At 34.3% G+C, this 15,294-nt stretch overlaps 1 protein-coding gene across 3 annotated transcripts; it reads right to left on the bottom strand.

Annotated features, from left to right (window-relative positions):
• Window positions 1–637: 637 nt before the first annotated feature.
• LOC107017917 (pyrophosphate-energized membrane proton pump 3) lies at window positions 638–12,413 on the bottom strand. 3 transcript variants are annotated; one of them, XM_015218210.2, is made up of 15 exons: window positions 12,175–12,413; window positions 11,348–11,630; window positions 7,850–8,053; window positions 6,896–7,047; window positions 6,662–6,809; window positions 6,441–6,573; window positions 6,176–6,348; window positions 5,521–5,641; window positions 4,284–4,471; window positions 3,745–4,182; window positions 3,482–3,646; window positions 3,231–3,386; window positions 3,027–3,138; window positions 1,200–1,419; window positions 638–924 (listed from the first exon to the last, which is right to left on the bottom strand). In XM_015218210.2, exons 2-15 carry the CDS (start codon window positions 11,438–11,440, stop codon window positions 825–827), a joined length of 2,403 nt encoding a protein of 800 aa, XP_015073696.1. In that variant the 5' UTR covers window positions 11,441–11,630; window positions 12,175–12,413; the 3' UTR covers window positions 638–824. The 3 variants fall into 3 exon arrangements, with proteins under 3 accessions (XP_015073696.1, XP_015073697.1, XP_027772221.1); XM_015218211.2 differs by having other exon boundaries at window positions 12,179–12,413; XM_027916420.1 differs by having other exon boundaries at window positions 6,896–7,040; window positions 12,175–12,412.
• Window positions 12,414–15,294: the final 2,881 nt, after the last annotated feature.

Below are 15,294 nucleotides of genomic sequence, written 5' to 3'. Positions count from 1 at the left end.
TTTTCTCTGTATGTGTTACTTTACATATATGGTCACTTAATATTTATCATAAGAAAATAAAATTACTGTAATTTAGATATTAGAATAGCGGTATATCCAATATAGATATCAAACACATAAGCAAAAAGATGATTGCTTGCGAGTTATTATTGATTCAATCTTACATCTTCAAACTTTACAAAAGCATATAATTATTTTTAAATAGTACTAATTTCTGCACTTTTTAAGATGACATTCTTGGTGTATTAAGAGTTGGGACTTACATATTATATAAGTTTTCTCTGGTTGAGCTAACTTAGGCTGCCTACTTTCAGCCAATCACCACCATATTATCTTTGGTCCTATATCAACGAAAACTTGGACCTCGGACTAGGAAAATTGAGGATATGGAGTCGAATCGAGTCGTTCAATGTGATATAAAGTAAAATTATTCTTGAATCATGCATTTGATTTGATTGAAGGTATTAGGTAGTGATGAAATTATATATCCTACCATTTATACCATAACCATAATAGTGGGGATAACCTATTCCTTACCAAACACTATAGTACCGTTAGGAAAAAAATATGTAAAAGGAAATGAAAAACAACCCATGAAAGCACATAGCAACCAAGTATAAGAAGCTAAAGAAAGCTCTAAATTGAGAATTCAGAAATCTATAACTAAAAAGAGTTGCCTGTATAGTTAGAAATTCATGTACCCAAAAAATGTGGTTTTCGTTATGTAAACCAGAAAATACATCTCTCGTCATATGTCCATCCAGTGAACACAAAAGCTCCTACTGACTTGTGCCGTATATTTAAAAATCTCTTAAATTTAACTCTCACAGAAAGATAGGAGCCATCACAAGAGTTATTGTTGCAAGCATTTTGATTAGTACATGGAGAGAAGGTCCAGCTGTATCTTTGAATGGGTCTCCTACCCTGAAACACAAGAAAAATTGTAACAAATCTGCAAGTTTTGCTTTCTAACAAGATATAATATATTGTTATGACTACATGAGTATATAGAACAATCAAACAGGCACTTGACAAAGCTTGCATGAAATGACCTATTGAGTAATAACACTTTGAGAACTATTTTTGCTAACATCCTTCAAAAATGCCGCCACTGGAAGATCCAACATGGATAAGGTCACATTTTTGAAGAATGCAAGCAATATAATTTGAGAACATGTGAATCATTTAAGAACACTTACGTGTCTCCAGTAACTGCTGCTTTGTGGGTGTCACTCCCCTTGCCACCAAGAGCACCTGTTTCTATGTATTTCTTTGCATTATCCCAGGCTCCACCAGCAGTGTTGAGGAAAAGAGCCATAAGGATACCAGAAACCGTGGCAAACATCAACATGGAAGCAACAACTTTAGCCCCAAGAAGAGGATGCCCCGTGTAGTAGCCCAAAATGCGGAAAATAACACCTATACGGAGATCAAGATGATATAATAAACTCAATATTCAGCACTGAGATCAAGAAGATATGAAACAGAGACTTAAAGACATCAATTAAGAATAAGAATTTCCCTGCACAAGTGAACTGATGGAAATAAACAGATTGCAAACAATTCTCCTCAGATTTTACATGTATGTTTGGTGAAGAAGAGATCACCACTCACCAAAGAGATAAATTACAGAGTGCGCACACAGATAATACACCAAGTAAACAAACAGGAAGGATGAGAAAATAATTGACATGTACTATATTCAGACGAACATACAGTACAAACACTGCTGCGGAAAATAGTCAAACAGAGAATCACACAACTTGGTGAATGGATAGAATTGGGATGAGTGTTGGATGTTTCATGGTTCAGCAGACCAGATGTAGTCTAAGTTGCTCAGACTCTCATGATCAAGATTTGTATAGTTCACTGAAATCACTTGTGGGAAAACTCTTATTTCTCAATGATACCTCACCTCACAACACATTTTGCAATTCTAAGCAAGTTGTTACTTTGCAATATCAAGTGCTAAGCTTTACCACAAATGACAATGTGGAATCTATTTAAACCACGAACACAATATTTAAAAAGGTAGAAGAAAAAAGATAGACCTGATATGTGGGGTTCTTATGAGTTAAAAGTAGATATAAATTAGCGAGACATTCCACCGAAAATGCAAGCAGATGCAGATTAGAGCAAATATATGACAAGATCAACAAACTCATTGAATAAATCCACAACAAAGATTATTTCATGAAGATAGATATTAGGGATAATACATATTTTACCCCGACTCTTCCAGGTTTTTCAGCTGCACACTTGAACTTTGCCAGTGATGGAGGTCATATGTTCCATGTCACTTAAAAAAAGGGGGGGATGGCAGGAGCACGGATGGTTGGCTGGCACTATGGTTGAGCTTTAGAGATGAACTTAGGAAAAAGAAGGGAAGGGCAGAAGGGGTAAGAGAAAATCATTTATTAATCAATGAAGTATATTAATTATATAGTATCGAATTAAAACTGACACTTGTACACATAAAATCAATCTTAACTTCTTTTTGCCTCACACCTCTCAGAGTGTGAGGCTCACTTTCTGTGCCACATCATCACTGACAGGGATATTTATTCCATTTCAGAAGGTGTCCAAGGGGGTAATAGGACCCCCTACAAAGTTTGGCTGTGCATCTGAAAAACTGGACAATCCAGGGAGGAACATGTGTATTATAATAACTAATATTATACAAGACTATAAAGTTCAAAGAAGAGCTCTCAAGGACCCAAACTAAGTTGACCTGGTAGACATATCACCAGAAGACCAGTGATAGCTACAGATTTATGCTCCAAGATTACAGAAAACACGCAGTTAATTTATTTTTTGTGACATAGGAACCCGCGGTTGCTATCCTTTTGGATGCGGACAAGGTAAACCCCACTTTAGTCTAATAGCTCGCAAACCATACAGAAAGGATAAATAGCACTATGCAAGTCCCGTGTGACGAGCTCAATCAAGAAAGCATGCAGGGTCACCCTTGCTGGTCAGTTTTTTGGCTTTTATAGCAGGCAAACAGTTCTAAGTACAAGACTCACCAGCAACTGTGGGTGATATGATAGCTAGGGCTCCAGGTTTAATCATCTCCTTCAAAGACGCAGACGCAACAATGGACACACATCGACCATAATCTGGCTTCTCCTTATAATCCTGCCACCAGTAAAAGTAGCATGCATTAGTTTCAGCCTTGCCATGAGCATTCTGCAACACATGGCAACCTTCTGAAAGGTAATCCTACTAACCATGATCCCAGGCCTCTCAATAAACTGTCTTCTTACTTCATTGACTACTTCCTGAGCAGTTCGACCAACAGCTGCACACGCCCAAGCACTGAACAGAAAGATGAGCATAGAACCCAGTAAACCACCAACAAATACTTCAGGTATCGCTATGTCAACCTGCATATTAATAAAAAAATCTTGGTACTGCAACTGTATAGTTAACATAGTTAAAATTTAAAAAGGTCAAATAGAAAGTCATAGCAATTCCATACCTGCTTGAAGGGTTCTTGAGCAAATGCAGCTACCTCATCCATGTAGGCACTGAACAGAAGAAATGATGCAAGTGCTGCAGATCCAATTGCAAATCCCTTGGTTGTAGCTTTGGTTGTGTTTCCGACAGCATCAAGAACATCAGTTATCTCACGAACACTTTCAGGCTGTGCATTAAAAAGGCTCATTGAGCTAACCAAGCTAACAAAAATTTACAAGAAAAAGAAGTCACCAAAATGCTTTTGCTCAAAAACATAAGCCTCACCTGTTGGCTCATCTCAACAATCCCACCAGCATTATCAGCTATTGGACCAAACATATCCATGGTGAGAACATACGCAGCCGTACTAAGCATTCCCATAGTTGCTACAGCAGTGCCAAACAACCCCCCAGTTGGATTTCCAGCTTCGTCTGTTAATCCTGACGTGCGACCAAGCCAGAAAGCAGAAACAATAGCCAAGCTTATGACAAGGACAGGTAGAGCTGTGGATTCCAGACCCAAACTAACACCCGCAATTATGTTTGTTCCGTGACCAGTAGAGCTAGCAAGGGCTAAGGTACGCACGGGCTCGTATTTGTAGTCAGTGTAGTACTTTGATATCCAAACAAAGACATAAGCAGTAACAATTCCAACCAGACCACATAAAGCAAAATTCAACCAAGCAGTAGGAGCCTGTTCGGTATATAGTAACCACCGTGTTGACTGCAAATGGAATGCAATGCAAACTATCAGCGGAGAGAACAGAGACAGGAAGTCAAATACCAATAAGGGTAGAAATGGTGGATAAGGCAAATAAAACTTACCAAACCAAATGTCAGAACAGCTAAAAATATTGTCACTGAGTAACCCTTTTCAAGAGTTTTCATGGGATCCTCTATAGTTCCAATTACTCCAGAATCCCTTTTGTTCCGAATAGAGAATATGCCAACTGATGATATAACCAGGTCAAATGAATGAACAACTAGAGGAAACAGAATAAAGCCGGATGGATCTGCAGAAGAAATCAATCTAAGTCAGATAAAACATACAACTTAAAGGAAACAGCAGATCGCATGGGAGGAATTGGAAATAATTTCTAGGAACAAAAGTTCAGTATTTAGCCACATTATAGGAAGGGTGATCATTCTGTACACATATACTTCTAGTAACTAATCAAGCAAATACATGAAAAGCATAGCTAAGAATGAGTAAAATTCTCTACTTTCTGTAAAGGTCTTGCATAGCACATTGATAATTAATTATTTCATGGAGAAATATCTAAAGGTTTTAGAGGTGAGAAATTATTACAGTTTCATTCTATCTAGTGTTACCATACAACTAGAGCAACGAAGCCTCAACCCCGAGCTAGTTCTTGTCGCCTTCACGAATTCTCATCAGCCATCTCCCTCCATTTGGACACAAAACCCTCACTTTTTACTATAGCTAAACAAATACTAAGAGCTCGTTTTATGGCACCTGGGTAGTTTCAATCCACAACACAGTCGGGTAATAACAGACTATTAGGCTAAGCTGCAACTCTTATCCAAATTTACAATGACAACTTAATTATGGGATGAACAAAAATGTATGACCGATATCATTGCAAGTCCTCTTCCCCCTCGCATATTATAAACAGCAGCATCTAAAACAGCTTTGCCAAAGGCATACAGCTTAACCACTGCTTCAGTGAAGGAACTGAGTTGATGAAATGTCCCCATCTTACAAAAAAAAAAAAAGACAACCAACAGCTCTGTGCTCACAAAATCACGTGTTTTAATTGTATTTTCTCAAACGCGTACAACTCCACTGACTTCGGCGTTTTATTGGGCATTTTCAACTTTAACAACACTGGTCTACAAACACTTGCAGTCCTTCATTTGCAAATATGCAGTTCCATCCTCACAGTACATTTACTTGTGTTGACAATTCCCTTTTCTGTAATACTTGGATTCAAATGCATCGGTTGGTATAGAACAATTAAAGTGGTCTTTTTGATACACTCCTACCAAGATTACAACCTACGTTACAATTTAATCAACTCAAGTGTGAGTGTCATCCTACCTTCAATTTTGCAGCGTTGAGCCATGGTTCCTCCAAGTATCATCGCACTAATAATCTCCGCAGCTATACTTTCGAAAAGATCTGCACCTCGAGCAGCACAGTCGCCAACATTGTCTCCTACCTTAAATATGGGAATTTATAAGGTTAGCATTAGGCACATCAACATAACGTAAAGGTAGTCACAGTTACGATCAAATAATTGACGGAGCAGATGTCAGTACTCTATAATTCCTTTTCTATATTTAATTTAAAAGAACAACCTTTACTTTCTTTTATGTTATATTTGTTTTTATTTGTTGCTAAACACAAGCAAGCACTAAAGCTAGGATGTGAAACAATTGATCATACCGACCTCAGTGAAGACAAAGAACTACTTCTTTAAACTCCGAGAATTTATCGAAGGAGATAACTTTCATCTAGCTCTCATTGGTGCTACTCAAGCACCAAAAAATGTTTCTAATCTCAAAGTTTAAGTACAATTGAAACAGAAACTTGGAATATCACTGCACTAGCAAGGTGTATGGGGCAAAAAGTAAAACTTAATGAGATCATTCATAAAACATCCAACTAGAATACATGACTAAAAGGCATGATTGAACACAGAATTCGCAGAAGAAAAATGAAAGAAAACAAGAAAAAAAGAGTAGATAAATACCAGATCTGCAATTACAGCAGGGTTTCGTGGGTCATCTTCAGGTATACCCTGCTCTACTTTTCCAACAAGATCAGCTCCAACATCAGCAGCCTTTGTGAATATTCCACCACCCAACTGAGCAAAAAGGGCAACAAATGAAGCTCCAAAACCATACCCAACTAGTAGAAGAGGCACTGTGCAAAGATGAAGCAGAAAACAGACATTCAAAAGTCAAAAGTGCATAAATGAAATAAAACAATGTGAAAAATTAGCAGATTTTACTCACAATCGGTTGCCTTCATTGTACCAGTCGAATCCACCCCAAACCACACATACAAAATTGCATACAGGATAGCAACACCCATTACAGCCATACCAACAACCACCAATGCTGAAAATCCACCAGCACGAACAGCTATCTACATCAGAAAGATCTCAAGTCAATTTCCACAAGAAAGGATCATAGCGTTCTTGCTGAACATTGTTATGAAGAGTAATAAAAGGAACCTGCAACGCCTCGCGAGCTGACCGTCTTGCTGCACTGGATACTCGAACGTTTGCACGTACTGACACCCACATGCCAACATACCCAGCAACACCAGAACATAGAGCCCCAAAGAGAAATGCAGCGACCGTAATATAAGCAGATGTTACCCTATATCAAAGCATGGGAAGTATCATAAACTGAACTCAAACTTCTCTGAGAGAAGAGCAATTATCCAACTCAAAACCTGTCATCACCTGCCTAAGCCAGACGATTCTTGCTGAGGAGTTATATTACGAAATAAATAGATGCCTAGTATAGCCAGTCCAAGCAATAGTGCCATCTTGGAGATGGTCCCATACTGAGTTCTGAAGAAACCTTCAGCTCCATCACGTATTGCATCTGATATCTAGCAAGTTAAATAATGAGCTCAAGACTTTAAGACAATTTACAACACGTTCCAATGAAACAGGAGCAAAATGATGACTGCAAATCCAAGTTTCTCTAAATTAGAGGCTGCCATGAATGTCATCAAGCTTTTCAACCAATTTCTTTACATTAAATCTCTCATAATGTTCAAAGATAATTTTGCTTTTGAATTGACTTCTCTTTGAAAATCTTATGTCTATGAAGGGCACTAAGGTTGGGTGGCATGTAAACTAGAAGCATGAAGAAGAGAAATGAAAATGGAAGAAATAGATCATTTTTGTGGTTGGCAGGTGAAGGTGGAAGAAGCAAAAGCAGAGGCCATCCCATGCTGAATCTCCATAGCATCTTTTTTTAAAAAAAAAATCTCCATAGCATCTTCTGCAGATGAAACTCTTGCATACAACTTTACCCCTTGGAACAACCACTCATACATGATGATCAAGAATTAGCTCAAATAATAGGAGCCCCTTAACCAAGACAAAGGTTTTGGATACAATACCATTCTCGCCTCCCTTACAACCTAATCCGATTCCAACATCCACCTCTATCTTCCACCAATAAATTAATAAAATGAAAAAATAGAAAAGAACTAAAGAATAATAAGATCTAGACTCGTTTAGTTTACTGCATAGACCTTGAGACCATATCAAAAGAAAAATATATGATCTAGTATGGAAAATGTTGTCCAAACTCACTGATCCACAAGTTATAAACACAGAAAAAAACAAAAGGACCAGGAGAACTTTGAAAGACAACTTAAAAACTGATAAAGAAGATTGTACCTCGGACATCTCAGGTGGTCCCTCATCCTTTGCCAGCACCCACTTAGTAAGATAAATCGACACGAAAAAGCTGATGATACAAACTGAAAACACAAACACAAGGATGGGCGAGGTACTTGCACCAATATAAAAGATAGCTCCAAAACAAACAAGCAGGAGCATCAAAAGAATGCGCGAGTTTATCCTCATGAGAACACGAAATATCTGCATGAAACAGTTGTGACAACATTAAAACAAATGCTTAGAAAGTCCTAACGCAAAATATGAAAGAAAGAAAATTAAATAATGCTGCTAAAACAGCTTCTCATTCAACAATTTTATTAGAGCAAAAGTGAAACTAGAACATCCAACTCTTTTTTAATCAGAGAGTATTATTATAAACAAGCAACTGAATGAATAATTGATTTCTATACAGATAGAGAGAGGCACACACAAGATTGGTGCTAGAAAAAAATCGAGTTTTGTTATACTTTCAGAATGTTGGTCCTTTCACTCACTTCGCATTACAAAATTGTAACGAGCTTTCCCGCATAAAACTACAATCATCTTCAATTCTCATCATATTCAGACTTGATGTGGCACAACTTCTTGAGCAAGATTTGAAATTAGAGATGTTTATTACTCATAGATAATAGATACCAAAAAGATTCAAAACAGCATTCTGAGGCAAACGCCTGACAATAATTGATTCTAATTTAGAAGTACAGACGGGAGAAAATGAATGGTGAATAAAATTTTAGGAAAATTAACAACTATAACCATGAATTTCAAGAGGATTAGGAACTTGGTTCTTCTGCGACTAACAATAAGATCATTCATTCTTCCACATATAAAATTTTAACGAAACGTTTTTCTCTTCAGAAGAGGCCAGAGTATGTAGAATGTACAACAATGTGAGGCAAATGCCTGACAATAATTAATTCTTTTAACAAACATGTAAATTGTAATAAAGGTTTTCGAGAAATTATACAAAGAAAGAGAAGCATTCAAATAGCATAAAAATGAAATAACCCACCTTATTCATCCCCTAAGCAAAAGTGAATGTATCTATGATGAATCAACAGTAAGTAGGAGAACGAGAAACTTGGGTGATACGTATAAGGTGATTTGGAAGACAACCACTTCTTCATTTTGGGTAAATATACACAACAACAACAATATACCCAGTGTAATCCCACAAAGTAGGGTATGGAGAAGGTAGAGTTCACCAAAACCCTACCACTGCCTTAAGAGGTAGAGAGGTTGTTTCCTCTAGACTCTCGGTTAAAGAAAACACAGTCCAAAATAGAAGAGAAAGAAATAATGAAAATGAAAACTATCATGGCAAAATACTCAAGTCAAACTTACAATCATCCTAAACAATAGTCATAAAATTTAGTATACAATTTGGGTGAATATGGGAATGAAAATTTCGCCTGTTTTTAAAGAGTTTAAAAACCATAATTCCTTCAGACATCTCTAAGTGGAACATGGTGCACCGACTAATCTCTGAAAACTATCTGGTTAGGAAATAAGCCTAATATAATCTCCATGTTTAGATTGTTAGTTCTTGCATAGTCTAGGAGGATAAGATGTAGACTACCTTTACGACATAGAGGGGCTCGGTCAAAAGTAGAAATGTACGCGAAAAGTACTATATGTCAACATAACAAATGATTCAAAAATATTTTTAAAATGTTCGACTAAAATAACCGAATAAAAATTTGTTTGACTCCACAAATGACTTTCACATCAAACAAGACTGGAGGATTACTTTATAGTGCAAGTGGGTGGAGATCAATACAAGAAGCTTCAAGATCAATCTATGCATCTTAATTCTTTTTGGGAATTCAGTGATTTACTTTGATTGCTTTGGTGCATGGGAGTTCATGCATTTAGTTGTGCCATGTTTCAATATTGGAAGGATAAGTATTACCTCAATCCAACCTAAAGTCAGTCACTAGTTTTCGCAGAAGTAGATGAATAAATGGTCAACCCATGATGATCAATGCAATGGGTGTAAATACCAGGGTTCAAATCCTAGTAGAATTACACCATACCTGTGTTGGTGAAATGTAGCAGGACCCAAGGAAATGGCCGAGGTACGCACAAACTGTCCCAAACACCACTGTCATAGAAGAATCTATGGCACACTCAACTTGTGCGCATATCTTAATTTTTTGAAACAGCTAAGGGTTTTATATATGACAAAAAGAGCAAGCACTGAAACAACGTGCAAATATTTATTTAAAAGTTCATTGTTAAAAAAAAAATCTTTGGCACAACTTCAGCTTATGAGAACATGACCCATGATGGAAAGATCTTTGGCACAACTTCAGCTTATGAGAACATGACCCTAGATGGAAAGATACAGAGTATAAAGTTGGTATGTAGCTGAGTGTTGACACACTGCTTGTGAAAGAGGTGGGGCTAGCCTCCTCTCCACTCCTTATTATTAGTATTACTTAGTAATTGTGTAGATTCCTTTCTTCAGTGTTTGCTTTGGATCATTCTATTATTATCGTCTTATATCCTTGCACACTGCTATGATTTCTGCTTTTCTTTTTAGCGAAGGGTTCATCGAAAACACTCTCCCTACCCCACAAAGGTCATGCATATATCTATCCTACCCTCCCCATCTCCAGACCCCACTTGTGTAGTGGGATTACACGGATATGTAATATGTTATTTACATTTTTAAAGATAATCCTATAGAAATTCTCAAGAGAACTCTAGATATAATTATATACTAAAGGTGATTAGTGGAGAATAGTGAAAGAACCTATTTGACCCTATTGCTAGTCACACTACAGTTGGAACTTACTTAACGTATATATATTTATATATTGTTTACTCGTTTCAGGCAAATCTAGTCTTACTTTACTCATGCATACATATCTACTGTGTTCTACTGCTTCCTTTTAATTTTTATAAGTAGGTGTAGATGTATTTAGAATAATAGGAATCATTGTTATGTTTGTAGAATTAGTTCGTTGGTGGAGAATAGGCCAGATGGAAGGTGTTGCTAGATCACCCTCAACACAACAAACTTCCTTCTGTAACAGCAAAGTGGTTACCAGTTTTCATGCACTGTTATTTTTTCAAGTATTGTACCATCTTTCAGCACAATCATATGCCTGTTTTCACCAGTTTCTATAAAAAGTTATCTAGCAGGATTAAAAAATTAGAGAAGACCATGAACTATCAAGTGAGATACATTTCAGGACAAGTTACAATTGTACCACCATACAGGGGAGTAGAGGGTGAGAAAACAGATGTAAACACAATACAAAGGAGAAAACTAAGGTGTATAAGAAGATTTTAGGATAGTAAAAAACAATGATGGATGTCATTACTCTCCATAAAGCTAGATAAGAACAAATGTTTCTTCGTAAAATAATCAAAAAGCACGATTTTAATCATTGGAAAACACAAAATTTTGGAGCAAGATTAAACAAGATCAAATTAGAGAAACTGAGCAAAATACAGAAACAAGTGCACCTAAATAAGGTAACCTACCCATGGTGCATAAGCCTTGCTCTTCATGCTAGGGAATGTCCTTGGTCTATCCTGGTAAGGACCCAAGTTCCCTCCTTCCATTTCATCATCCATTGCAACGGTTTGAAAAGAATTTACCCTCCGTGCTACTGGGAAAGAGCTGAAGTCACTTTGGGGCAAATCGCCCCCTGAACCTGGTCGCTGTATTTTGAATTTCTTTTGTAAATCACTTCCACTAATTCCTTAGCTCGTGTTGAAGCAGCTGTGACGTTTACTTCTCCACAATTAAATCCACTCTTCAAGTCTTTGGGGGGGAAAAAACCAAAAACATTCTATCAGTAAACTTGCAAAGAAAGCCCATTTGAAACTGATCAAAGCTGAAGCATCAAGTCTATAAAACAAAAACTCGTGAAACACAATCTAAACCTAGAAATGACCGTCGAGCAGTTACAACTTACAGCTAATTCTCAAGTGTATATAAGTTGACAATCAAATGTAATGTCCAAACTTATTTTGGACTAACAGAAACACGAATAATCAAACAAAAAAGAGCTATAAAAAAACAGCCAAGTTGAACAGAAGAAGACAAAACGAAACAACAGAACAGAAGAGATCAAAATTAACCATTTCAAACTATAAACCTCCAAATAAAATCAACAAAATTTGCAAATAAACACATTTAAAACTGATCAATGTTATAGCACTTAAAAAATTTTGAAAAAAAATCACGAAACAGAATCGCATATCCTAAAATACCAGTACAAGCAGTTACAACTACTTTAAATCCAATAAAACTGATAATTAAACTGTAAAATCCCAAATAAATCAAAGAATGCAGAAACTCTTACGAACAGCAATCACAGATCGGGATCGGATACAGTGACGATCAACTCCACCGGGAAAAGAGATACGTTCACCTCCGCGACCCGATCGGACTGGAGAACTTCCTAAACCCTTAGCAGATCTCAATTGAGGGATGCGAAGACTAGAGATTCGAAGCGAAATGTTGAAACGCAACGGCCGAAAAAGAGTGTGAAACTGGGAAAAGCTATTTTTCTGTGTGTTTTTGTGAAAGTATTTTAGATTAGGTGAAAATGAAATACTTAGCAAATTGTTGACTTATGTGCACAATCCAGTAAATGATAGACACATGAGCAATCCGACGTGTTGTTGCTTGCGTGTCATTATGTGGGCTTTCTCCCTATAACTGACAGAATTTTCGGATATGCTGCTACTTTTTTTTTTTTTTATGATAAGAAAATATAATAAAGACTTCTACAGTTTTTTAATTCTATTTTCCCTTGGTAAAACATTTGGAAAACTAATCACTAATCTTTTCATTGTAGTAAATATCTTTTTTTTTCCTCTTTTTGCATAATAGTTTATATTATTTAGATCCAAAAAAGCTTTACTAATATTAGAAATTATTATTAAGGAAATAAAATAAAGGGAAACGAATTTAGTATTGGTTAGTCATGATCACTTATAAGCAGTGGTCGCCCTTCGTCGGAAAATTTTGTTATATATATATATATACTAAATTCTACATTTAAAAGGATATATATTTAAAGCTGGACACTCTTGATAAAAGTTATGTCGTTAGCATAGTGGTAATGAGTATCCATTTAGATGAAAGAGTTTCAGATTTTATCTCCAAATATCACACCGTTATTCTTGGACACAACGAAGGATAATAATAAAGAAATTTGGGAGAAGTGGGAGTGCTTTAATGTAAACAAGATGTAGAAACCAAAAAGCAACATTGAGATGATTATGGCATGGGAAAAAGAGATATACAATGCGGAGGTATGAGAGATTGATGATTGACTATAAACAGTTTCAGGAGAGGTAGAGGTATATCGGATGAGTATTGAGGAAAGTTGATTGGACAGAATATGACACAGTTTTAGCTTATCAATGATATGATCTTAGATAAGAGAGTATGAAATACACGAATTAAGGCAAAAGGTTAATAGGTTATATTGTGTTGTCTTGTTGTCGGTTCATATTAGTAGTTGGTGAAAATTTTTATCGTGCATAAAGCACAATTATATGATGTGACAGACAAAAATTATATGAGGTCCATTTATATTTACGGAATGAATTTATTCCAGAAAATTGACCAAACTCCTCTTTCTCTCTCACCCTTTTCACGTTTTTTTCTCTTTCATACTTTTTACTTTTTTAACTTTTTTTTTCCTTCTTGGGTTTCTTTTCTAAACATTTGTTCCAAATTTTTTACTTAAATAATTTATTCATGAAAAAATATGAAACTAAAAAATTATTGTCTGACTCATTTTATTTTTAATATTTTAATATTATTTTTTCATTTTGATATTAATTATTTATATTGTTAAAAATAGTTACATAAAATTATTTGTTAATTTTCAAAAATAGAATTAATTACAATTTTCTTTTTTATATATAACAATTAATTATTTTTTAAAAGTATAAATAAAATTTATAAAGTTAACCAAAAAAATTAAGCTGTAAATTAGTAAAACTATTATTCTATTTATGATTTCTTAAGAAATTTGTAAAAGAAAAAATAGATTATTAATATGAAAATAAAGAAGGTAGAAATTTAATATGTTTTTTTTATTTTTCTCTCGACAATTTCATAATCCAAAAACATTTCAATCGACGAATACTCTTCAATAAGTAAATTTAACGGAAAGAACATCAATAATCTTAACAAACAATTATATAAATTTTGATTCTATTGTCATGAAATTCAAAAACGAAATACATCCATAAACACCAACATACATATATCTTATTTCAGTCAATTTATACGATATTTTTATTCTTAAAATTCAAGGTAGGTGAAATTTAACTAATATTTTGTTTATTAAATTTTCTTACACATTTCTTAAGAAATTAGAAATATAAATAATAATTTTATAATTTATTCCTTTGAAGAATTTTTGCAATTTTACAAAATTTATTTATAATTTTTTTTAAAAATAATTGCTAGGATTAGAAAACATATTATATCTTGATTTTATAAACTAAAAAATAAATTTTAAACAAATGTTTATTATAATAGAATAAATAACATAAAATAGAAAAACAATATTAAAATAATAAACTAAAAACTTATACAATATCGTAAAATTTAAATAAAAATTCAGTACGTAAAAAAAGGAAAGTATAAACTAATTAGATCAACAAATAAATTCTCAAAATGTATGATTAAAATAATCATAAAAAGAAAAAAATATTTTTAAAAAGTTAAAACACAATATATTGAGCTAGGGGCATAAAACAAAAAAAAACAAAAACAAAGGAGACTTAAAATGTTCCTTTATTACTTGGCATATGAGTCCCGTTTATGTTCATTTGTCAATCAAACAATGTCTCATACAAGTATGACATGGTGTGCCTCATATATGATAAATTTTTTCGTAGTTGGTAGTATTGTTTCTATAATTTCTTGTTCTTCAATTTCTTTTATTATATGTTGATTTGTTGTACTTGATTATTGTATTGTTTTTTATAGTTTGTGTTCGGTTACTACGTCTTGAGTTTTATTAGTTGTTTTTGTATTTGTGTTACTTTTTTGGCTTAACTAGTTTGAATAAATTTTTTAACACGATTTATTAAATATGATTTACAAGAAATAATCTCTCTATCTTTGAAATATGAATAAAATTCGTAGATTACACTAGAAATATTATTGTAAATTAATTTGAGGCACGTTTGGAACATCATTTAATTTTATTTTTTTTGATTTTATGTTTTATATGTATACTAGTAAATTTATTTAAATAAATTAGCTTACAAATTATTTAAAGAGAGTTGTTTGTTATTAAATAAATCCAATACAATATTTGCAACGTGAATTGTTTAACATTAATTAATTAAAAGGCAAATATATCATCACATGACCATTGAATATATAACTTGTTCATATATATATATATATATATATATATATATATATATATATATATATGAACAAGTTA

This window comes from Solanum pennellii, chromosome 4 (genome assembly GCF_001406875.1).
Source record: "Solanum pennellii chromosome 4, SPENNV200".
NCBI classification, from domain to species: domain Eukaryota; kingdom Viridiplantae; phylum Streptophyta; class Magnoliopsida; order Solanales; family Solanaceae; genus Solanum; species Solanum pennellii.
Note: the sequence above shows the minus strand (reverse complement) of the source record. Positions and strands in the feature narration are given on the sequence as shown.